General features: G+C 55.2%; 1 protein-coding gene across 3 annotated transcripts in view; it reads left to right on the top strand.

The window, feature by feature from the left end:
• Positions 1–24,605, top strand: part of INTS10 (integrator complex subunit 10) — a 189,340-nt gene that overhangs the window by 67,429 nt on the left and 97,306 nt on the right. For all 3 annotated transcript variants that reach the window (XR_013606935.1, XM_078674367.1, XM_078674366.1), the window contains exon 6: positions 19,794–19,934. Coding sequence is in view for 2 of the 3 variants with exons in the window: in XM_078674367.1 (XP_078530493.1) it covers positions 19,794–19,934 (141 nt within the window). In the remaining variant the exon portion in view is untranslated. The remainder of the gene's footprint in view (positions 1–19,793; positions 19,935–24,605) is intronic.

Here is a 24,605-nt window from a genome sequence, read left to right as displayed (position 1 = left end):
GAGCAGCAGCAGTGTGGGAGGAGCAGCACCCAGTGTGGGAGGAGCAGCACCCAGTGTGGGAGGAGCAGCACCCAGTGTGGGAGGAGCAGCACCCAGTGTGGGTGGAGCAGCACCCAGTGTGGGTGGAGCAGCACCCAGTGTGGGTGGAGCAGCACCCAGTGTGGGTGGAGCAGCAGCAGTGTGGGTGGAGGAGCAGCAGCAGTGTGGGTGGAGGAGCAGCTGCAGTGTGGGTGGAGGAGCACCCAGTGTGGGTGGAGCAGCACCCAGTGTGGGTGGAGCAGCACCCAGTGTGGGAGGAGCAGCACCCAGTGTGGGAGGAGCAGCACCCAGTGTGGGTGGAGCAGCACCCAGTGTGGGTGGAGCAGCACCCAGTGTGGGTGGAGCAGCAGCAGTGTGGGTGGAGCAGCACCAGTGTGGGTGGAGCAGCACCAGTGAGGGTGGAGCAGCACCAGTGAGGGTGGAGCAGCACCAGTGTGGGAGGAGCAGCACCAGTGTGGGTGGAGCAGCACCAGTGTGGGTGGAGCAGCACCAGTGTTGGTGGAGCAGCACCAGTGTGGGAGGAGGAGCACCAGTGTGGGAGGAGGAGCACCCAGTGTGGGTGGAGCAGCACCCAGTGTGGGAGGAGCAGCACCCAGTGTGGGAGGAGCAGCACCCAGTGTGGGAGGAGCAGCACCCAGTGTGGGAGGAGCAGCACCCAGTGTGGGTGGAGCAGCACCCAGTGTGGGTGGAGCAGCAGCACCCAGTGTGGGTGGAGCCGCACCCGTGTGGGTGGAGCAGCACCAGTGTGGGTGGAGCAGCACCAGTGTGGGTGGAGCCGCACCAGTGTGGGTGGAGCAGCACCCAGTGTGGGTGGAGCAGCACCCAGTGTGGGTGGAGCAGCACCCAGTGTGGGTGGAGCAGCACCAGTGTGGGTGGAGCAGCACCCAGTGTGGGTGGAGCAGCACCCAGTGTGGGTGGAGCAGCACCCAGTGTGGGTGGAGCAGCACCCAGTGTGGGTGGAGCAGCAGCAGTGTGGGTGGAGCAGCAGCAGCAGTGTGGGAGGAGGAGCACCACCAGTGTGGGAGGAGGAGCACCCAGTGTGGGTGGAGCAGCACCCAGTGTGGGAGGAGCAGCACCCAGTGTGGGAGGAGCAGCACCCAGTGTGGGAGGAGCAGCACCCAGTGTGGGAGGAGCAGCACCCAGTGTGGGAGGAGCAGCACCCAGTGTGGGAGGAGCAGCACCCAGTGTGGGTGGAGCCGCACCCGTGTGGGTGGAGCAGCACCAGTGTGGGTGGAGCAGCACCAGTGTGGGTGGAGCAGCACCAGTGTGGGTGGAGCAGCACCAGTGTGGGTGGAGCAGCACCCAGTGTGGGTGGAGCAGCACCAGTGTGGGTGGAGCAGCACCCAGTGTGGGTGGAGCAGCACCCAGTGTGGGTGGAGCAGCACCCAGTGTGGGTGGAGCAGCACCCAGTGTGGGTGGAGCAGCACCCAGTGTGGGTGGAGCAGCACCCAGTGTGGGTGGAGCAGCAGCAGTGTGGGTGGAGCAGCAGCAGCAGTGTGGGAGGAGGAGCACCACCAGTGTGGGAGGAGGAGCACCCAGTGTGGGTGGAGCAGCACCCGTGTGGGTGGAGCAGCACCCAGTGTGGGTGGAGCAGCACCCAGTGTGGGTGGAGCAGCACCCAGTGTGGGTGGAGCAGCACCCAGTGTGGGTGGAGCAGCACCCAGTGTGGGTGGAGCAGCACCCAGTGTGGGTGGAGCAGCACCCAGTGTGAGTGGAGCAGCCCCAGTGTGGGTGGAGCAGCAGCAGCAGTGTGGGTGGAGCAGCAGCAGTGTGGGTGGAGCAGCACCCAGTGTGGGTGGAGCAGCACCCAGTGTGAGTGGAGCAGCCCCAGTGTGGGTGGAGCAGCACCCGTGTGGGTGGAGCAGCACCCAGTGTGGGTGGAGCAGCACCCAGTGTGGGTGGAGCAGCACCCAGTGTGGGTGGAGCAGCACCCAGTGTGGGTGGAGCAGCACCACCAGTGTGGGTGGAGCTGTTAAAACTAAGTCAGGGACAATCGATATTTGCCCGGCGGTATCGCCTCTTTAACCCACGAAATATTAATCAATGAAGAGGCAGGCGCTGGGGACGGGAAGGCAGGAAACAAGGTTTATTCTCTCCGGAGGAGAACACATCAGTTCAAACAGCAGGTATCGTTCTGAGGTGCTCTAACAGCATCTCTGAGGCCTGGCCTCTTATACACAGGTTTATTGCTCTATTACATACAACACATTCTTGGCAATGCTTTGATGTACGGAAGGATATCCTCCGAATCTCCCCTTCAGGCCCGTTCCCACACACATTTACAGTTGAAGTCCCCACCCCGGTCACAACAGGTGATGATTACCGCGCAGCTGGACATTCCGCCGATTCATGGAATGTGGGGGTTTGATCGGATCTCATAGGGTGGGGGCTTTGATCAACTCGGGGGTCCTTTGATGAGGGAAGCTTTCTACTGTACGGGGAGGGGCAAGGAACAGTATCGGCAGAGCTAGGTGTCGGCCTGGGAACGAGGAAGACAAACGGGCACACAGGAAAAGGGGATTTGTATCAAAAGGGCCTGGGACCATGAAAGAAATGAAGGGAGGTGTCGCGCTGGGAGCAGGATGGGGTTCTGAAGCAGAGCTTGTGCTGAAGAGGGGTTTATGACCCAAGGCATGTGTGAGCGGGGGTTGTCAGTGTGCGGGCTTTTGTGAGGGTGAAGGGCTATGCTGGGGGCCAGTGGCATGCAAAAGGGTTGTTCTGATCGAGGCACCTAAAATGGCGGGTGCGCACGACAAAAAGTGTGGCATCAGGGGAAAAAGGCAAGATGGCGCAGATAATGTTTACCAAACCGTACTAATTTTCCACAGTCCTCCCTTTAACATATCCAAGACATCTTGCTGGCCTATTTCCTATTCATGTCTACTGTGGTGGTCATAAGAAAAAGCAGTAGGAACCCAGGTGAAGGAGTCATAAACATTACATTTAAATCTTTCATCTTAGGAGGCGGGTCTATCGATAAAAACTCGTTTGCAGGAAAGTCATAGTGATGCAATATCGGACAAAAATGGTTCTGTAGTGAGAGCATTGGGTACATTTCATTCGGAATGTAAACTGATAGGTCATTACATATGTAAGTTCGGTTCATATTTGGTTGGAGCATAATCAATACAATGGTGGCTGGGAGAGAAATGAGACATAGTAGAAACGATAATTAAGGGTGTCAATGTTCGAAGTTAATGAGTTCTCAGCATTCTTTGTCGTCTTTTGTTGGCGCTGTGGAGCACCGGCGGTGGAGCTACGGGTCCAGCTCTATTCTAGGTCCCGCGTTGCAGGGCACGACCTTTTCCTCGCGTTTCTGGTCAAAAAGGTCCTTTTCGCCCTGTGTCCTTTGAGTTGATTGTCAAAAAAGTTCAGATGGAAGAAATGTGCGTGTGAGCAGTCCTTTAGGGTAGGTCGGAGAAAAAGGGGGATGGAGCAGGGCCAGATCGGGAACAGACTAGGGGGACGGAAAATTTCAGGTAGGCGGGCTCATGACCGAGTTTTAGAGAGCGGGGACTTTTCGGCATACGTTGAACATCGAGCAGGGGCATCAGGTTAGCCCTCTCCTCTCATTTTGTCGAAAACAGTGCCTCGTCCTGCAGCTCCTTACTGTCGCGGTCTCGCCTTGGCCAATGTCGCAGATGTTCCAAAGTCTGTAGTCAGGCCACGTGCTCCCACATCCGGTCCTTCTTTCCTCCGACAGTTGTACCCTTAAATGAGTTTGAAAAGACAGTCTTTAGAGAATTGGCAGAGGAAGGTAATCACATAAGTCTATTTCTCTCCCAGCTCCAGGCAAAAATGGAAACGTCCGTTATATTGGGGTTCACAATTAACATATAAATGATTGATGACGGGCCTGCTGGATTTACTATAACTTTCCTTCACAGCTATTTCTTTGGTGTTTGTTGGTCGTGGTGCGAGATCTGGTACCTTTTATTGCATTACAGTTACGTCAGTTCTTCTGACGGAGACCCACCTTCTTAATACGAGCCTTACGAAGCTATACCGTTCTCCAGGGCTTTATATTTAAAAAAGGTGCAATGTGCTATCACCATGGTCTGATAGGTATCTTGCTGAGGGACGAACATAGGCTAAACATTTTTCATTCTATCAATGCATCCTGCCTTTCAACTAAACATTTTCGCTTTCAACAGGGTTCATTGCAATGATTTCTTCACTTCGGTCTAATCTTTAACTTTGTAAACATCATTCTGGTTCCTACATAGCCTCTTACGGCCTGATTACTTAATTAGAAAAGACAGGGGTCTTATGGGAAACAACTAGGGACATAGAAAACTGTGGTAAGGGCGTAAATCGACCCATCTCTTACAACCGGGGGTGAGGGACAGTTTTATAACTCTCGTCTGGGGCAGCTGATACGAAACAGGGGGCGTTCTGGGAACATGAGGATGTTTCGATCACCTTTACTGTTTGGGTATTGCGACAATTCGGGACGGGGAAGGTCGCGTTATCTGAGGCATCTTTTTATAACACAGGAGCCGCTGACATGTAGTTCCCTTATTTCGGGTCAGATTAGGGAACCTCAGTCGTCTTACCTGTCCTTTCCCTAATGGCCAAATCTCGGTTTCATCAATTTTTAGCAGAAAGGAGAGGTAGTGACACGGCGTCAGGGTGATTTTTATTTAGGATAAATTTTGAGCAAATACTTGTGGTATTTGGAGCCAATTGGGTGGTGCACTAGGGGTGGCGGTTTGCCAATTTAGGTGCTAGTCGTTCGGAAGAGCGAGAGAGAGAGAGAGAGAGAGAGAGAGAGAGAGATGTGCAACAACAGGCTAAATAGTACACGTGCGACATGGGGAGTGGCCGTGTATTAAGATAGGCTATTCAGCGCATTACACAACATAAGACATTACGGGTCTGTGTTAGAATTTTGAAAGCATGCAGTTTGGGATGGACGAGCATTAGGCCGGGTACAGGGGACATGCATCGAGTAAAAAGGGCACCATTGTGTCGCATTTCTTGCATTCTCGGTCCTTTAACCAGTTAAGTCAACGCGTCAGTCATACACAAACATCATCTCATAGTTTCAGACATACGTGACAGGTGTCCATTCACGCAACACGGAATAAGGGTGATTGCTTTCATCATGTCATACAATTTATTGGCTCTTCTGGTACAAGAGCAGTTTGTGGGTGTGTTTAGGTGCCACCAGGCAGTGTTAGTCCGCTTCGTGTATCAGACATGGCGAGGCTTCAGATCTTCACCATACCTCGGTCGTGATTCCGATGTGGCCTGCAGGGGGGGGAAAAAGAGGGGAGGGGAGGGGGACAACATTCGAGCATATCAAAAGCACGGGTACGAAAGTCTTTTACTTACCTCATACTCGTCTTATCTCTTCGGGATAGAATCCCTGGGGTTGTGGTTTCTGGAGCCAAGGGGGGGGGGGGGCAGTGTGTCCTTATAGGCTGTGAGTAGGGAAACGTTAGAGAATCAGAAGCACTTAGCGCGAGGTTTCTAGTTGGTAGGTGTATTTAGCTATCGGGGTCCTTAAATCTCTTTCAACGCTGTGATGCAGTGGCGTCACTAGGGGGGTGCGGGGGGTGCGGACCGCACCGGGTGACACCCTCACATGGGGGTGACACCATCTGGTTGCGCCCCCCCCCAGCAGGCCTCTGTACATGGCACCCCCTGCACCGCACCCGAAGGCCTCGGAGAGACTCGATCCGCTTTAAAAACAAAAGCGAACAGAGATATTTTCTCGCCTATTCGAATTAAAATGTTCTCATTAGTTAAAGTTTGAAAAGTGTACTAATGAGGGGCCCCCGCCGTTTATATGGAAAAAGACACGGTGCTAAAGAGGGGGGCCGGGGAGGGGGGGTATTAACCGCTTGGAAATTAGCTTTTACTTTAGCTGTTTTATATCGTAAAATTCTCACGTCTACAAACTCGCTGGTGCCTTGTACACAGATTTCTTTTGCATCTTGCAAAGCTTTAAAAGAGAAACCACATGAAAGCGGTAAGGGGGGGGGTCCTGCCCCCCCGGGTTTAATGTGCGAGAGAGAGGGAGCTAGAGGGAGTACGAGAGAGAGGGAGCTAGAGGGAGCAAGACAGAGAGAGAGGGAGCTGGAGGGAGCAAGACAGAGAGAGAGGGCGCTAGAGGGAGTAAGACAGAGAGAGGGAGCTAGAGGGAGTAAGACAGAGAGAGGGAGACAGAGGTAGCTAGAGGAAGTAAGACAGAGAGAGAGAGAGGGAGCTAGACAGAGAGAGGGAGCTAGAGGGAATAAGAGAGAGGGAGCTGGAGGGAGCAAGACCGAGAGAGAGAGGGCGCTAGAGGGAGTAAGAGAGAGAGAGGGAGCTAAAGGGAGCTGGACAGAGAGATGGAGCTACAGGGAGTAAGACAAATAGAGAGGGAGCTAGAGGGAGTAAGACAGAGAGAGGGAGCTAGAGGGAGTAAGACAGAGAGAGGGAGCTAGAGGGAGTAAGACAGAGAGAGGGAGACAGAGGTAGCTAGAGGAAGTAAGACAGAGAGAGAGAGAGGGAGCTAGACAGAGAGAGGGAGCTAGAGGGAATAAGAGAGAGGGAGCTGGAGGGAGCAAGACCGAGAGAGAGAGGGCGCTAGAGGGAGTAAGAGAGAGAGAGGGAGCTAAAGGGAGCTGGACAGAGAGATGGAGCTACAGGGAGTAAGACAAATAGAGAGGGAGCTAGAGGGAGTAAGACAGAGAGAGAGGGAGACAGAGGGAGCTAGAGGGAGTAAGACCGAGAGAGAGGGAGCTAGACAGAGAGAGGGAGCTAGAGGGAGTAAGACAGAGAGAGAGGGAGCTACAGGGAGCTAGACAGAGAGAGGGAGCTAGAGGGAGTAAGAGAGAGAGGGAGTCAGAGGGAGCTAGAGGGAGCAAGACAGAGAAAGAGGTAGTGTTAGACCTGGCACCTTGGCGTGAGTTTCCCTTCCACTTTTTGCTGTTGTGCCTCAAATGCTTTGCTGGTGTCTGCTACTCAGGGCACTGCGCCACGGCCAACCCGTGCCGCAGTGCAAGTGCTCCCTACTGTAAAGTGTACATGTGATTGATGTCCATGATTGGTTCATTGGGTTCACTGTTAGTCCCTAGTAAAGTGCACCAGGAGTGCCAGGGCTTGTGAATGCCAATACTGCTAGTGGGCCTGCAGCGCTGGTTGCGCCACCCACAGAAGCAGCCTTAAAAATGTGTCTAGGGTCTGCCATTGCAGAACCTGCGTGCAGTCTGGTACTGTCATGCTGGCTGGGCAAGTGCACCCACTTGCCAGCCCCTAAACCTTCCCTTAACTTCATATTAGTCACCCCTATGGTAGGCCTGAGGGCAGGGTGCATTGTAAGTATAAGGTAGGACATGCTCTGATGTGTGTGGCATGTCCTAATAGTGAATTACTGCCAAATTCGTTTTTCACTATTGTAAGGCTACCTGCTCCCTTTAGGCCAGATGGGCTGCTGGAATTATTACACTCTATAATCCCAGCAGGCTCAGGGAACATGGTAGAAATTAATGTTTAGTATGCCTGAACTCAGAATAATAAAATACTTCTTTTAGTAAAGTTTATTTTAATATCCTGTGTTTGCAAATGCTACTTTTAGAAAGTTAGCATTTGCTGGCCTAACCATTTCAGCCCGCCTCTGCTTGGATGTGGATCTGACTGTCTGGTGTGTGTGAGTGACAGGGCTGGGAGTTGACAGGTAGTGATTAGCAGGATGACCCCTTAGTGGGTGGTGGGAGTTTCCCCTGAATGATGCATCAGGCTGTGCTCTGGCTCCGCCCTCCTGGGGAGCGACTGATGACTCAGCCTGCACCTGGCCCAGGAAGGACCGAAGCCTGTCAACAAGGTGCTCAAGCTGCCCCTGCCTTCACAATGCCGGCTCCGCCCCCCTGGGGAGCGGCTGATGTGCCTGCCCTCACACTGAATGCAGAAGCCAGAAGTACCCACAACAAGTGCTCAGAGACTGGAGCAGTTATGCAGAGGCCCCCCTGGCTTGCTAGAACAAAAGAAACTGGGTATAAAAGAAGGAGCCCTGCTCCTTGTAAATTAGATCCTGTTTGTGCTACAGAAGAAACTCTGCCCGAAGAGAAGGACCTGGAAGGACTACAAGGAGGAGTGCTGACTCTGGCCTGTGTCTGGTGCCTTGCTGCCAAAGGAGAGGGAAGAAAAGACTACCAAAGACTTTTGCTTATTGAAACTTTGTGCCAAACTCTGCTGAAAGATCTCCAAGGGCTTGCCTGTGAACTTGCCCCCTGACCAGCGCTCCAGGAACAGTGAGCGCTACCCCCTGACCCAGGAACCACTGGAAGACGTTGTTTTCCTTTTGCAAGCCTCCCCAGGAAAAAGCGGAGCGCGCTGTGTCCATCGCGCTCCTCAGCAGCGCTCTGGGAGCTGCCCGTCCTCTAAGCAAAGTGACTGCCGCCTGCCTGGCCCAGAAGCATCGTGAAGACCAGCCCAGCTGATCTGAACACCGTGACTGACCCCGAGCTGCAGCTCGCAACGTGAAGAAGGGTGGTGCCCGGTGCCTGCTTGCACCCCTTCGTGTCTGTGTGCCCCTGAACGCGCCGCCGCTGTCCGAGGAACAGCTGTTGCGTGGGGTGCCCGAACGTCGCCTGGATTAACAGAGGCCTGCGCCGAGGATCTCTGCCCTCTGCGTGTGCCCTCCTGGTCAGGAAATCTCAAGGCGCTTCGTCCCTGTGGCCCGGCCCGCGCCGCAACGCCAACCTCCGAGCCAGAGCCGAGCCGCCGCTCGCTCCAACCCCGGGAGGAAGACACCGCGACGTGGACCACCGAGCCGACCTGCGCCTAGACTATCTCAGCAAGAAAAGGTACTGTTGAATTGCCCCGCGGTGCGAGCCTTTGCCAGCCTCGCTCGCACCGCCCTCCGCCTCGCTCAGCTCTAGGAGCCGCTTGTGGAGCGCTCCCAGGGCCCCCGCTCTCTCCCCCGCCAGCCGCGCACAGCCGTGCAGCTCGCAGAGAGAGGCGGAACTGACCTGACCTGCCGCCGCTCCCGCTAGAAGCGTGAGCCCGGGCCGGTCGAGCCCAGTCTGATCCCCGAAGGCGCTCTGAGGCTTCAGCAGGCACCCCGCCTTCCTGAGGACATTCACCAAGACCGCCCCAGATCATATCGAACTGGGGGAAGAAAAGAACTGCTTTGAAACGCTAAGATTGCCTATTGCTAGAAAGAACTGTGGCAACCCAACTAAGTAAACTGGAACCGCTATTGAAAGTTTGACAACTGTATTTACAAGCCTGCTTGAGATTTATATAAAGAACATATATTTTTACAAAATACAGTTTGGTGTCATTGTGTGGTGGGTTAGTGGTGATGGTGTAATGTTGCAAATGTTTAACCCTACATGCCCCAGAGATTAGCCTAAGACTGCTTAAGCCACACTACCTAGAGGGTAAGCAGAGGTTGTCTTGAAGGTAACCCTCAGCCCTGACGAGGAAGAGAGAGGCCCTGATTGTCGCCAGTGCTGCACTGCGCCAACCAGATACTCCCCCTTCCTACAGGTAGCAAGACAGAGAGAGCGAGCAATAGGGAGTAAGATAGAGAGAGAGGGAGCTAAAGGGAGTAAGACAGAGAGAGAGGGAGCTAAAGGGAGTAAGACAGAGAGAGAGGGAGCTAGAGGGAGTAAGAGAGAGAGAGGGAGCTAGAGGGAGGAAGACAGAGAGGAGCTAGAGGGAGTATGACATAGAGAGAGGGAGCTAGAGGGAGTAAGACAGAGAGAGAGGGAGCTAGAGGGAGTAAGACCGAGAGAGGGAGCTAGACAGAGAGAGGGAGCTAGAGGGAGTAAGACAGAGAGAGAGGGAGCTAAAGGGAGTAAGACAGAGAGAGCGGGAGCTAGAGGGAGTAAGAGAGAGAGAGGGAGCTAGAGGGAGGAAGACAGAGAGGAGCTAGAGGGAGTATGACATAGAGAGAGGGAGCTAGAGGGAGTAAGACAGAGAGAGAGGGAGCTAGAGGGAGTAAGACCGAGAGAGAGGGAGCTAAAGGAAGTAAGACAGAGAGAGAGGGAGCTAGAGGGAGTAAGAGAGAGAGAGGGAGCTAGAGGGAGCAAGAGAGAGAGAGGGAGCTAGAGGGAGCAAGACAGAGAAAGGGAGCTAGAGGGACCAAGCCGGAGAGAGAGGGAGCTAGAGGGAGTAAGACAGAGAGAGAGGGAGCTAGGCGGAGCAAGACAGAGAGCGAGCTAGAGGGAGTAAGAGAGAGGGAGCTAGAGGGAGTAAGACCGAGAGAGAGGGAGCTATAGGGAGTAAGACAGAGAGAGAGGGAGCTAGAGGGAGTAAGGCAGCGAGATAGGGAGCTAGACAGAGAGAGGGAGCTAGAGGGAGTAAGATAGAGAGACAGGGAGCTACAGGGAACTAGAGCGAGCAAGACAGAGAGAGAGGGAGCTAGAGGGAGTAAGAGAGAGAGAGGGAGCTAGAGGGCGCAAGACAGAGAGAGGGAGCTAGAGGGACCAAGCCGGAGAGAGAGGGAGCTAGAGGGAGTAAGACAGAGAGGGAGCTAGAGGGAGCAAGACAGAGAGGGAGCTAGAGGAAGTAAGAGAGAGGGAGCTAGAGGGAGTAAGACAGAGAGAGAGGGAGCTATAGGGAGTAAGACAGAGAGAGAGACAGAGGGAGTAAGACAGGGAGAGAGGGAGCTAGACAGAGAGAGGGAGCTAGAGGGATTAGGATAGAGAGAGAGGGAGCAAGACAGAGGGAGAGGGAGCTAGAAGGGAGTAAGAGAGAGGGAGCTAAAGGGAGCTGGACAGAGAGATGGAGCTACAGGGAGTAAGACAGATAGAGAGGGAGCTAGAGGGAGTAAGACAGTACCTAGCACCGTACATTTCCGACAGAGGTGGTCCATGCGGTAAGTCGTGAGGGGGTGACACCATGAGTTACCCGCACCGGGTGACACCAACCCCAGTGACGCCACTGCTGTGATGTTCTAAGGTTTATCAGCTCTTCGGTCAACTCTGTTCCCTAGTACCTTTGAGTGTCGTATCTTTATAATATTCTATCATTTACACCGTTTCGCTTTACCCATCCCCAGAAGTCGAGGTCTTTCTCCATGCGCGAGTCCCTGAGTCAGTCGCATATTTGACGGCAGAGTGTCGTGTCTTAGATTCGATCCTCCATCCGGGGCTGGGCAACCATCTTCTATTAACCTTAAAGAGAGAGCAGAGTAGGGTGCACAGAAAAAAACTCTCCCGCCGATCCCACATTTTAAATAAAGCATGCAATACCCGTTCATAGTTTCGAAAACCTTTATTTGCACAATCGTTCAGCATGTTGATAGGACAGTGTGATCGGGGTTGGCCGGATACGGCAATGGCTAAAGTGCGTACAGTAGGGGGGGCTATTTTGTAGGATTAAAAACATGTTAAAAAGGTTCATTCATTCATTTGCAGGGAACTAAAAACGTCTATCGAATAGTTGAGGGATCAAGGGGCATTCATTTCATAGTTGGAAACACAGTTGGACTAGTTGTAATCAAATTCCTATAGGTATACCATGGGAGTGTGTCATAAGCGAGGTTACATGTCAGACATGATAATATCATAATGAATCGTACATTGAAAAACATTTTTCACGGGGTCCTTTTACATGTTCGTCGAGTGAATCCTCCCTCTTTTCCGTCAAGTGTACAAAGGATCATAACATATCTCGGAACATCGAGTCTTTTTAGCAAAAGAAAACACCACAAGGTGTTCATAAGTTCCTATTGTTACCGGCGCCATTTTGGGCGGGGCCGGGTTAGTCCGGAAGTAGTATCAAGGAAAAAATGTTTCCTACAACCGGCAGTTGGACCAGAGTCCTTTTCGGCAGTTCGAGAATTCATGCTAACAGAAGGAGTGGCTATGTCATGCTTATTTCGTTAGCGATCAAGGCAGTTGTCCCTCACCGGAAACCTGCAGGGGCCGAGGGCTCCTGGGACTTTTGTAGAATCTTCAAGGCTGTGGGGGTGCTGTCGGAGGTGGGGGCTCGTGCCCCGGTGGGCAAGCGCCCGAGTTGCATTGCTGGTCAAAGTTACTCTAGCGGCCTAGACCCGCCTTCCAGCGGACCCAGACGCCATTTTGAGGCCCTGCAGCAGCCCCCCCTCGTCGAGTCTGCAAGAGTGGAAGAGACCCTTTTGGGGACAAAAAGGAAATAGAACTCCGTGTTGTGGAAGCAGGACATTCGGCTAGGGTGCAGCTGTGGTGCCCCCCACCTGGGGGGGGCGAGGGAGACTCGTTCGCGCCGTCTCCCTCTCCCGGTACACTCCATGCCGCTCTCTTTCATGGGCATGCACGATGGCCTCTCCACACCCCGTGCTCCACAAGTCCCATGCCCAGTGCTGCGGAAGTATGGCCACCTGCGGCGCATGTTCGGTGCTGCGCAAGTACTGGGGCGCCACCATGGTATGTTCGGTGCTACGCAGGTATTGGCACCACCGCCTGGCTGGAGGAGTTCGGCGCCGGGCCGGGGGCTGGGAAACCTCCTATCCGTGGAGGTGGGAGAGGCTCGTCCGCGTCGCCTCTCCCTCCCAGCCCGACCTGGACTAATTTTCGCGGAGGTATGTACAAGACATTCCTCCCCCCCCCAGAGTTGTCGCAGCCATTATTCAAGTGGCGCCTGGCGTGCTGCTGCTGCTGCCATTACGGAGGAGAAAAGAAAGAAGTGTCTCGTCCTTCTCTGGGCCGGGCTTCCGGTGGATGTCGGCCGGACGCCCCTGGCTCTGGCCCCATGAACGGGTTCCTTGGTTTATCGGCTGCAGCCGGATCCAGTTGGCCCCAGTCCCTGGCCATTGGTGGCCGGACCGGGAAGACATGTGGCGGGACTACCTGAAACTCCCACGCGCCACCGCGGCCGGACTGGGGGAGAGAGAGAGGGGGGTCGAGGACATAGACATTCCCCCCCCCCCCTACAACTCTCCGGTGTGGTCAAGGTGATCCCCTGGCTGGGTCCCGCTGGCCCCTGTCTCTCCTCCGGCTCCACCCTATGTTACGATTTCCTGGCCGACTGTTGGCAGCAGGACCCGCCTTATATGGGTTGCTGCCGGCTGGGCGTAGCCGTAACCCTGCCCTACCTTGGAAGGTTCCAGAGTGGGGGGGGGAGGTTCTGCTGACTTTCATTTTCTACAGTTTACCGTTCTTGTTTCTCACGTTTTCTGTTGTTAGGGCATTAATAGGTGTTATTATTACGTATTGTTATTTGTTTCTTGTTCGTTATGTTAAATAAAAGTTCAAGTTCATCAGTGGCCTACGGCTTTTGTTTTCCCATTCCTTTCTTTCCAGTTTGTTTCATGCTAAAGCTTCTGTTAACAGAAGTTAAGTAACACGGAAACACAGGCAGGGGGATGACGTAGATTCATGCATCACGCACACACAAACTCAGACGGGGAGACAGTACAAGTATTATATACAAAGACCCAAGACAAACATAAAACAGTTTTTTTGGCCATAATTATCTTTTTCTGTATGCTGCGCATATTTATCGTTAGAGCAATGGGGCAGGTTTTAGTTATATGCCTATAAGGATGCGGAAAAAGGAGGTAGTAGGTTTTCAAACATTGGCAATATCCCTAGTCCTCTCGGCGAAGGATACTTGTGTAACCCTTACCTCGAAATACCCTAAACTTTTCCCTACTTGGCTAAACGTAAGGATGCTTGATCATGTGTGTACATTATTCTTTCTGCTTTATTCGGGGTTTGTCGTCTGTTAATTTAGAGCTAGACTGGGTTTCCCGTCTTAGCGTTGTTTGATCTATGAGGACTCGAACATGTCGCTGAAATCGGCCTGGCGAAATCTGTGCCATCGGGCATAATCGAACGTGGTGGTTCTATCTGGCCTGTCCATGTCAGTCTGATTCATCTTTGTCTCGCGCCTTTTCCCTTTCTGCCGGCCTGTTATTCCTGTCGGTCCTCTGCTCCTACTCACGTTCAGTAGAGTCTGGCATTGGGCTTTCCAGTGCCCGGCATATCTACAAAAAGCACATTGGTTTTGCCCTAAGTCTGGCCGTCCTGTGCGTAGTGTCGGGGGATTACTTTCGGGACGTTGTGTCCTGGGGTCGTCCTGTCGATATATTCCTTTACCTACTCTGTCCTCGTCTCTTTTCTTTCGTTGCATTGCTTCTTTGCGCCACATACCGAGGCAGCCGAGCATAATAGGCGTTGTCTTATTATCACGAAGGGCTATTTCCAACGTTTCTATTTTATCAAGATCGAAGGATCCTATCAGTAGCCACTGTTTCTCTTGACTTTCTTTGGTATACCTGTGCCACAGTTTACTATAGGCTATGGTAACTAATCCATAGTTTATGAACATGTCTTTATTAGGGGTGCCTTCCAGCGGAGCTAGATGATCCACCTCTAATAAACGGTCCGGGCTGAACCAGCTATCGACCAGTGGGGAGAAGACACACATGACAGCTCACAACGAGGGACAAAAAGTCAGCACTGCCTATCTTATCACTGTGTGCAAAGACTAGACAGAATAGTTCTATTCTACGTTGTTTGCAGGCAGTGAATACCTCATGAACCAATATCAAATAAACAATAAACGACCAGTGGGAAGAATAAGTAGATTCGCAAAAGATCTGCGTCCTCTACCCTTTCACTATCTGCAAAGGGGAACCTGTTCTTTCCTGTTTGCAGACAGAGAATCTCCAGAAAACAATCCGCAAACAGTAGCTCGGGGTCAAAAACAGTTAATCAGTGGCCGTTAATAAATAATCAATTCAGTGGGGGAGAAAGATAGGCGCGACGGCTGCGTTACTTATCCTTCACTGTTTGCAAAGAGAAAGAGTCTACTGTTTCTCCGTGTGCAGACAGTGAATCTCCAAATAGGTCAACAAAGAGTAATACTAGTATTTTCTGAACAATTAAACAATTATTTCGTGATTCGTCGTGTCTACACGACCTTACCCGGACCGTATGGACAGTTTCTTGTCTTCCGAATCCAGCGCCCGATCGTCCTCTTTTCTTTGTATTCCTCGCAGCACTCCTGATGGTTCCCAGTCAGGACCGTAGATCACTCGGGAGAGGTCTGTTCGGAACCAGTGAAGTTCGGATGATCGGCTGCCAGACGAGGGTCTATTGGGCAAGAGCTCTCCCGATCGTTGCAGTCGTTCACTCTGTCGTCAGGACCTCTCCCACTGGATCCACGAGTCGCTGATGGGCCCCACGCTTGGGACGCCAATTGTTAAAACTAAGTCAGGGACAATCGATATTTGCCCGGCGGTATCGCCTCTTTAACCCACGAAATATTAATCAATGAAGAGGCAGGCGCTGGAGACGGGAAGGCAGGAAACAAGGTTTATTCTCTCCGGAGGAGAACACATCAGTTCAAACAGCAGGTATCGTTCTGAGGTGCTCTAACCGCATCTCTGAGGCCTGGCCTCTTATACACAGGTTTATTGCTCTATTACATACAACACATTCTTGGCAATGCTTTGATGTACGGAAGGATATCCTCCGAATCTCCCCTTCAGGCCCGTTCCCACACACATTTACAGTTGAAGTCCCCACCCCGGTCACAACAGGTGATGATTACCGCGCAGCTGGACATTCCGCCGATTCATGGAATGTGGGGGTTTGATCGGATCTCATAGGGTGGGGGCTTTGATCAACTCGGGGGTCCTTTGATGAGGGAAGCTTTCTACTGTACGGGGAGGGGCAAGGAACAGTATCGGCAGAGCTAGGTGTCGGCCTGGGAACGAGGAAGACAAACGGGCACACAGGAAAAGGGGATTTGTATCAAAAGGGCCTGGGACCATGAAAGAAATGAAGGGAGGTGTCGCGCTGGGAGCAGGATGGGGTTCTGAAGCAGAGCTTGTGCTGAAGAGGGGTTTATGACCCAAGGCATGTGTGAGCGGGGGTTGTCAGTGTGCGGGCTTTTGTGAGGGTGAAGGGCTATGCTGGGGGCCAGTGGCATGCAAAAGGATTGTTCTGATCGAGGCACCTAAAATGGCGGGTGCGCACGACAAAAAGTGTGGCATCAGGGGAAAAAGGCAAGATGGCGCAGATAATGTTTACCAAACCGTACTAATTTTCCACAGAGCAGCACCCAGTGTGGCAGGAGGAGCACCCAGTGTGGCAGGAGGAGCACCCAGTGTGGGAGAAGCAGCACCCAGTGTGGGAGGAGCAGCACCCAGTGTGGGAGGAGCAGCACACAGTGTGGGAGGAGCAGCACCCAGTGTGGGTGGAGCAGCAGCAGTGTGGGTGGAGGAGCACCCAGTGTGGGAGGAGCAGCACCCAGTGTGGGAGGAGCAGCACCCAGTGTGGGAGGAGCAGCACCCAGTGTGGGAGGAGCAGCACCCAGTGTGGGTGGAGCAGCACCCAGTGTGGGTGGAGCAGCACCCAGTGTGGGTGGAGCAGCACCAGTGTGGGTGGAGCAGCACCAGTGTGGGAGGAGGAGCACCCAGTGTGGGAGGAGGAGCACCCAGTGTGGGAGGAGCCGCACCAGTGTGGGAGGAGCCGCACCAGTGTGGGAGGAGCCGCACCAGTGTGGGTGGAGCAGCAGCAGTGTGGGTGGAGCAGCACCCAGTGTGGGAGGAGCAGCACCCAGTGTGGGAGGAGCAGCACCCAGTGTGGGAGGAGCAGCACCCAGTGTGGGAGAAGCAGCACCCAGTGTGGGAGGAGCAGCACCCAGTGTGGGTGGAGCAGCACCCAGTGTGGGTGGAGCAGCACCCAGTGTGGGTGGAGCAGCACCAGTGTGGGTGGAGCAGCACCAGTGTGGGTGGAGGAGCACCCAGTGTGGGAGGAGGAGCACCCAGTGTGGGAGGAGGAGCAGCACCAGTGTGGGAGGAGGAGCAGCACCAGTGTGGGAGGAGGAGCAGCACCAGTGTGGGAGGAGGAGCAGCACCAGTGTGGGTGGAGCAGCACCAGTGTGGGAGGTGGAGCAGCAGCAGTGTGGGTGGAGCAGACCCCAGTGTGGGAGGAGGAGCACCCAGTGTGGGAGGAGGAGCACCCAGTGTGGGAGGAGGAGCACCCAGTGTGGGAGGAGCAGCACCCAGTGTGGGAGGAGCAGCACCCAGTGTGGGAGGAGCAGCACCCCCAGTGTGGGTGGAGCAGCACCCAGTGTGGGTGGAGCAGCACCCAGTGTGGGTGGAGCAGCACCCAGTGTGGGTGGAGCAGCACCCAGTGTGGGTGGAGCAGCACCCAGTGTGGGTGGAGCAGCACCCAGTGTGGGTGGAGCAGCACCCAGTGTGGGTGAAGCAGCACCCAGTGTGGGTGGAGCAGCACCCAGTGTGGGTGGAGCAGCACCCAGTGTGGGTGGAGCAGCACCCAGTGTGGGTGGAGCAGCACCCAGTGTGGGTGGAGCAGCACCCAGTGTGGGTGGAGCAGCACCCAGTGTGGGTGGAGCAGCACCCAGTGTGGGTGAAGCAGCACCCAGTGTGGGTGGAGCAGCACCCAGTGTGGGTGGAGCAGCACCCAGTGTGGGTGGAGCAGCACCCAGTGTGGGTGGAGCAGCACCCAGTGTGGGTGGAGCAGCACCCAGTGTGGGTGGAGCAGCACCCAGTGTGGGTGGAGGAGCACCAGTGTGGGAGGAGCAGCACCCAGTGTGGGTGGAGCAGCACCCAGTGTGGCAGGAGGAGCACCCAGTGTGGGAGGAGGAGCACCCAGTGTGGGAGGAGGAGCACCCAGTGTGGGAGGAGGAGCACCCAGTGTGGGAGGAGGAGCACCCAGTGTGGGAGGAGGAGCACCCAGTGTGGGAGGAGCCGCACCAGTGTGGGTGGAGCTGCACCAGTGTGGGTGGAGCCGCAGCAGTGTGGGTGGAGCAGCAGCAGTGTGGGTGGAGCAGCACCCAGTGTGGGAGGAGCAGCACCCAGTGTGGGAGGAGCAGCACCCAGTGTGGGAGGAGCAGCACCCAGTGTGGGAGGAGCAGCACCCAGTGTGGGAGGAGCAGCACCCAGTGTGGGAGGAGCAGCACCCAGTGTGGGTGGAGCAGCACCCAGTGTGGGTGGAGCAGCACCCAGTGTGGGTGGAGCAGCACCCAGTGTGGGTGGAGCAGCACCCAGTGTGGGTGGAGCAGCACCCAGTGTGGGTGGAGCAGCACCAGTGTGGGAGGAGGAGCACCCAGTGTGGGAGGAGGAGCACCCAGTGTGGGAGGAGGAGCAGCACCAGTGTGGGAGGAGGAGCAGCACCAGTGTGGGAGGAGGAGCAGCACCAGTGTGGGAGGAATAGCAGCACCAGTGTGGGTGGAGCAGCACCAGTGTGGGTGGAGCAGCACCAGTGTGGGTGGAGCAGCACCCAGTGTGGGTGGAGCAGCACCCAGTGTGGGAGGAGGAGCACCCAGTGTGGGAGGAGCAGCACCCAGTGTGGGTGGAGCAGCACCCAGTGTGGGTGGAGCAGCACCCAGTGTGGGTGGAGCAGCAGCACCCAGTGTGGGTGGAGCAGCAGCACCCAGTGTGGGTGGAGCAGCAGCACCCAGTGTGGGTGGAGCAGCACCCAGTGTGGGTGGAGCAGCACCCAGTGTGGGTGGAGCAGCACCCAGTGTGGGTGGAGCAGCACCCAGTGTGGGTGGAGCAGCACCCAGTGTGGGTGGAGCAGCACCCAGTGTGGGTGGAGCAGCACCCAGTGTGGGTGAAGCAGCACCCAGTGTGGGTGGAGCAGCACCCAGTGTGGGTGGAGCAGCAGCACCCAGTGTGGGTGGAGCAGCAGCACCCAGTGTGGGTGGAGCAGCAGCAGTGTGGGAGGAGGAGCACCCAGTGTGGGTGGAGGAGCACCCAGTGTGGGAGGAGGAGCACCCAGTGTGGGAGGAGGAGCACCCAGTGTGGGAGGAGGAGCACCCAGTGTGGGAGGAGGAGCACCCAGTGTGGGTGGAGCAGCAGCAGTGTGGGAGGAGGAGCACCCAGTGTGGGTGGAGGAGGAGCACCCAGTGTGGGAGGAGGAGCACCCAGTGTGGGTGGAGCAGCACCCAGTGTGGGTGGAGCAGCACCCAGTGTGGGAGGAGGAGCACCCAGTGTGGGAGGAGGAGCACCCAGTGTGGGTGGAGGAGCAGCACCCAGTGTGGGTGGAGGAGCAGCACCAGTGTGGGTGGAGCAGCACCCAGTGTGGGTGGAGCAGCACAAGTGTGGGTGGAGCAGCAGCAGTGTGGGTGGAGGGGCAGCAGCAGTGTGGGTGGAGGAGCAGCACCCAGTGTGGGTGGAGCAGCAGCACCCAGTGTGGGTGGAGCAGCAGCACCCAGTGTGGGTGGAGCAGCAGCACCCAGTGTGGGTGGAGCAGCAGCACCCAGTGTGGGTGGAGCCGCACCAGTGTGGGTGGAGCACCACCATTGTGGGTGGAGCAGCACCAGTGTGGGTGGAGCAGCACCCAGTGTGGGTGGAGCAGCAGCACCCAGTGTGGGTGGAGCCGCACCCGTGTGGGTGGAGCCGCACCCGTGTGGGTGGAGCCGCACCCGTGTGGGTGGAGCCGCACCAGTGTGGGTGGAGCCGCACCATTGTGGGTGGAGCAGCACCCAGTGTGGGTGGAGCAGCACCCAGTGTGGGTGGAGCAGCACCCAGTGTGGGTGGAGCAGCACCCAGTGTGGGTGGAGCAGCAGCACCCAGTGTGGGTGGAGCAGCACCCAGTGTGGGTGGAGCAGCACCAGTGTGGGTGGAGCAGCACCAGTGTGGGTGGAGCAGCACCAGTGTGGGTGGAGCAGCACCAGTGTGGGTGGAGCAGCACCAGTGTGGGTGGAGCAGCACCAGTGTGGGTGGAGCAGCACCAGTGTGGGTGGAGCAGCACCCAGTGTGGGTGGAGCAGCCGCTGTCATTGGATGGTATCCCAGTACTATTCATATCTTCTTTGATCTCACTAACCATGAATTATTTCCATTTTTTCCAGTTTGTGATGTTCTCCCTTTAATAATTAACAACCCGGATGTTCGTCTCCCTGCCAGTTTACTCTGCAAGTATCTCAACAAAGCAGCGGAATTTTATCTCAATTATGCGAGCAGATGCCCCCAGACGGAGAGCGCTCACCCAGGTAAGGGTTGTCCCTCAGTGTGGTGTGAAGTGTGTCTGTGCTTGAGGGGGGATGGAGTGAAACCCTCACACGTGCAGCCTTCGGGGGGTGTGAGACAGCCAACCCCTGGGTGTCAGCTCACCCCATGCCACTGTACTCCGCTTTACCATAAGACCTGCAGGTCCACCAGTCATCAAAATTATTCAGGCTTTATTCAATGTTATTAAATTGATTCTGTAGAAATAGAAACATTGTAGATTATTTAAAGGTGTTTTTATTAAACCCTAAATATAAAGTTGTCTGTTTTCGTTAGTAAGCAAACCTATTTTGTCTACATTATGAATGTTAGTTGATAAACCCATTTGATGTTGTGGGTGTTTGTTTACATTGCTCGTTTTGTTTGAAATGTAATGTGTACAAAGATATGTACGTACCATACAGAACAGTAGTTTAGGAAGTATGAAAAAACATACTGTTTTCCACTGAGGATTTCCAATTGACTTTCAAGAAAATGAGCGACGTTTCTCTTCTCTTGAAAGTCTGTCTGAACTAAGTTTGAAGCGCTTCACTGCTCCACAGGTATGTTATGGCGCTAGGTGAAATAAGCAGGAGGTGTGGCTAGCAGGCTGCGAGTAGCCAGATGGAAGGAGCTCTTAAGGAAGGCTGCTTTCTTCCTGTTTGGAAGTTAACTGATAGGTTCTTCAGTCAGTTGGGATGCACAGAATCGTTTAAATATCAATTTAAAAAATAAATGGGGGGCTGAAATGTGGGCCCAAGCCTATTTTATGCAAATTGTATTTAAATGATCCCAGGTTGGAGCCAGTTTCTACCTTGAAAGGGTGTTGAGGACCACATGCCGTGCACTAGTTTCGGGGGGCACTGGATTAGTTTTGTCCTGTCTTAAAATCTTCATCAGCCCTATGGCGGCCTTTTCTGTGGTTAGGGTCACCCCGGTTGGTTTGTAGGGAGTACAAGTGTGGGGAGTGGGGGGGCATTTATCAAGAAGGCGGCTGTGTTCGAAGGGCTGATAAGCACATTGTGCTCTCTGCCTTCAATCTCAGGCCAGACGTATGTAACCGTCTTTGGGGGAGGCTGCCGCCCCCATACGATGCTTCAGCTCACCAATGGGAACTACTACGGGCAATGTTTCATGAAACCTCGACTGCCAACTATAGTGTGTATACTAACGTTTTAATGTTTCTTTTGGTTTTAAAGTTTATACACAATTTGTCTAAAATATTGTTTTTAAACCAACATCTGTAAATAAATAAAATAACTGAATGGCAAAGAAAATTGTAGGAAAGTCTCAGATTGTATGACGAGTTCTAAACCTTTGGTTTAAGTCTGACAAGAGATGGTCACTGGTCTGAGATCATCTGATTAGTTGAAGTTTAGAGGCCTCTGGGTAGAATGATCTACAAAAATACAGTTAGTAGCACACCTTTTCCCTCTTCTCCATTTAGAACAAGTAGGCAAGCATTTCTTGTTAAACGAAAGAAAGGGCCTGTCGCTGTAGGCATGAACCTACATGCTCCGGGGTCGTCTTGTGTCAGGGAGGCAGCGCAGTCACCTTGGGTGAAGCACAGCTCATTTCCATTCATAAAACCCAGAGTAGATCTGGCAGAGGCATTCTGCACTATTTGGAGACAACACAGCAATAGCTTTTCAGCCCTAAGTGTAAATGTCTCACAGAATCCCTCTGTGCAGAAATGCTTGCATTGGTTTTTATTCTTTTAATTTAATGTAAGCAGCTGAAGAATCTTTCCCAAAATGAGCAGTCCATAAAATCAAGATAGTGCGTGTCTAGTACTCGAAAGCATCAAACTTAACTTGAAAATCGCGTATGAGCTGTCAGGAGTAGGAGGGTGAGGTGTCGGGAGTAGGAAGGGAGGTGTCGGGAGTAGGAGGGAAGGTGTCGGAGGTAGGAGGGAAGGTGTCGGGAGTAGGAGGGTGAGGTGTCGGGAGTAGGAGGGAGAGGTGTCGGAGTTGGAGGGGAGTAGGAGGGTGAGGTGTCGGGAGTAGGAAGGGAGGTGTCGGGAGTAGGAGGGAAGGTGTCGGAGGTAGGAGGGAAGGTGTCGGGAGTAGGAGGGTGAGGTGTCGGGAGTAGGAGGGAGAGGTGTCGGAGTTGGAGGGGAGTAGGAGGGTGAGGTGTCGGGAGTAGGAAGGGAGGTGTCGGGAGTAGGAGGGAAGGTGTCGGAGGTAGGAGGGAAGGTGTCGGGAGTAGGAGGGTGAGGTGTCGGGAGTAGGAGGGAGAGGTGTTGGAGTTGGAGGGGAGTAGGAGGGTGGGGTGTCGGGAGTAGAAGGGGAGGTGTCGGGAGTAGGAAGGGAGGTGTCGGGAGTAGGAGGGAAGGTGTCGGGAGTAGGAAGGGAGGTGTCGGGAGTAGGAGGGTGAGGTGTCGGGAGTAGGAGGGTGAGGTGTCGGGAGTAGAAGGGGAGGTGTCGGGAGTAGGAGGGTGAGGTGTCGGGAGTAGGAGGGTGAGGTGTCGGGAGTAGGAGGGAGAGGTGTTGGAGGGGAGTAGGAGGGTGAGGTGTCGGGAGTAGGAGGGTGAGGTGTCGGGAGTAGGAGGGTGTGGTGTCGGGAGTAGGAGGGTGCGGAGTCAGGATTAGGAGGATGAGGTGTCGGGAGTAGGAGGGTGCGGTGTCGGGAGTAGGAGGGTGTGGTGTCGGGAGTAGGAGGGTGCAGTGTCGGGAGTAGAAGGGGAGGTGTCGGGAGTAGGAGGGTGGGGTGTCGGGAGTAGGAGGGTGGGGTGTCGGGTGTAGGAGGGTGAGGTGTTGGGAGTAGGAGGGTGTGGTGTCGGGAGTAGGAGGGTGCGGAGTCAGGATTAGGAGGATGAGGTGTCGGGAGTAGGAGGGTGTGGTGTCGGGAGTAGGAGGGTGCGGAGTCAGGATTAGGAGGATGAGGTGTTGGGAGTAGGAGGGTGCGGTGTCGGGAGTAGGAGGGTGCGGTGTCGGGAGTAGGAGGGTGCGGTGTCGGGAGTAGGAGGGTGCAGTGTCGGGAGTAGAAGGGGAGGTGTCGGGAGTAGGAGGGTGGGGTGTCGGGAGTAGGAGGGTGAGGTGTTGGGAGTAGGAGGGTGAGGTGTCGGGAGTAGGAGGGTGCGGTGTCAGGATTAGGAGGATGAGGTGTCGGTAGTAGGAGGATGAGTAGTTGGGAGTAGGAGGGGAGGTGTTGGGAGTAGGAGGGTGAGGTGTCGGGAGTAGAAGGGTGCGGTGTCGGGAGTAGGAGGGTGGGGTGTCGGGAGTAGAAGGGGAGGTGTCGGGAGTAGGAGGGTGGGGTGTCGGGAGTAGGAGGGTGGGGTGTCGGGAGTAGGAGGGTGGGGTGTCGGGAGTAGGAGGGTGGGGTGTCGGGAGTAGGAGGGTGAGGTGTCGGGAGTAGAAGGGTGCGGTGTCGGGAGTAGGAGGGTGCGGTGTAGGGAGTAGGAGGGTGAGGTGTCGGGAGTAGGAGGGAGAGGTGTCGGAGTTGGAGGGGAGTAGGAGGGTGAGGTGTCGGGAGTAAGAAGGGAGGTGTCGGGAGTAGGAGGGAAGGTGTCGGAAGTAGGAGGGTGAGGTGTCGGGAGTAGGAGGGAGAGGTGTCGGAGTTGGAGGGGAGTAGGAGGGTGAGGTGTCGGGAGTAGGAAGGGAGGTGTCGGGAGTAGGAGGGAAGGTGTCGGAGGTAGGAGGGAAGGTGTCGGGAGTAGGAGTAGGAGGGTGAGGTGTCGGGAGTAGGAGGGAGAGGTGTCGGAGTTGGAGGGGAGTAGGAGGGTGGGGTGTCGGGAGTAGAAGGGGAGGTGTCGGGAGTAGGAAGGGAGGTGTCGGGAGTAGGAGGGAAGGTGTCGGGAGTAGGAAGGGAGGTGTCGGGAGTAGGAGGGAAGGTGTCGGGAGTAGGAGGGTGAGGTGTCGGGAGTAGGAGGGTGAGGTGTCGGGAGTAGGAGGGTGAGGTGTCGGGAGTAGAAGGGGAGGTGTCGGGAGTAGGAGGGTGAGGTGTCGGGAGTAGGAGGGAGAGGTGTCGGAGTTGGAGGGGAGTAGGAGGGTGAGGTGTCGGGAGTAGGAGGGTGAGGTGTCGGGAGTAGGAGGGTGAGGTGTCGGGAGTAGGAGGGTGCGGAGTCAGGATTAGGAGGATGAGGTGTCGGGAGTAGGAGGGTGCGGAGTCAGGATTAGGAGGATGAGGTGTCGGTAGTAGGAGGATGAGTAGTTGGGAGTAGGAGGGGAGGTGTCGGGAGTAGGAGGGTGAGGTGTCGGGAGTAGAAGGGTGCGGTGTCGGGAGTAGGAGGGTGGGGTGTCGGGAGTAGAAGGGGAGGTGTCGGGAGTAGGAGGGTGGGGTGTCGGGAGTAGAAGGGGAGGTGTCGGGAGTAGGAGGGTGGGGTGTCAGGAGTAGGAGGGTGAGGTGTCGGGAGTAGAAGGGTGCGGTGTCGGGAGTAGGAGGGTGCGGTGTCGGGAGTAGGAGGGTGCGGTGTCGGGAGTAGGAGGGTGCGGTGTCGGGAGTAGGAGGGTGCGGTGTCAGGAGTAGGAGGGTGCGGTGTCAGGAGTAGGAGGGTGAGGTGTCGGGAGTAGAAGGGTGCGGTGTAGGGAGTAGGAGGGTGCGGTGTCAGGAGTAGGAGGGTGCGGTGTCAGGAGTAGGAGGGTGAGGTGTCGAGAGTAGGAGGGTGAGGTGGCTGGAGTAGGAGGGTGTTCAAGAGAGAAAGATCAGAAGTCAGAGGACCCCAAAACCAAGTTGAG

This window comes from Lissotriton helveticus, chromosome 2_1 (assembly GCF_964261635.1).
Source record: "Lissotriton helveticus chromosome 2_1, aLisHel1.1, whole genome shotgun sequence".
Lineage (NCBI taxonomy): Eukaryota > Metazoa > Chordata > Amphibia > Caudata > Salamandridae > Lissotriton > Lissotriton helveticus.
This window is presented reverse-complemented; position numbering and strand designations above follow the sequence as displayed.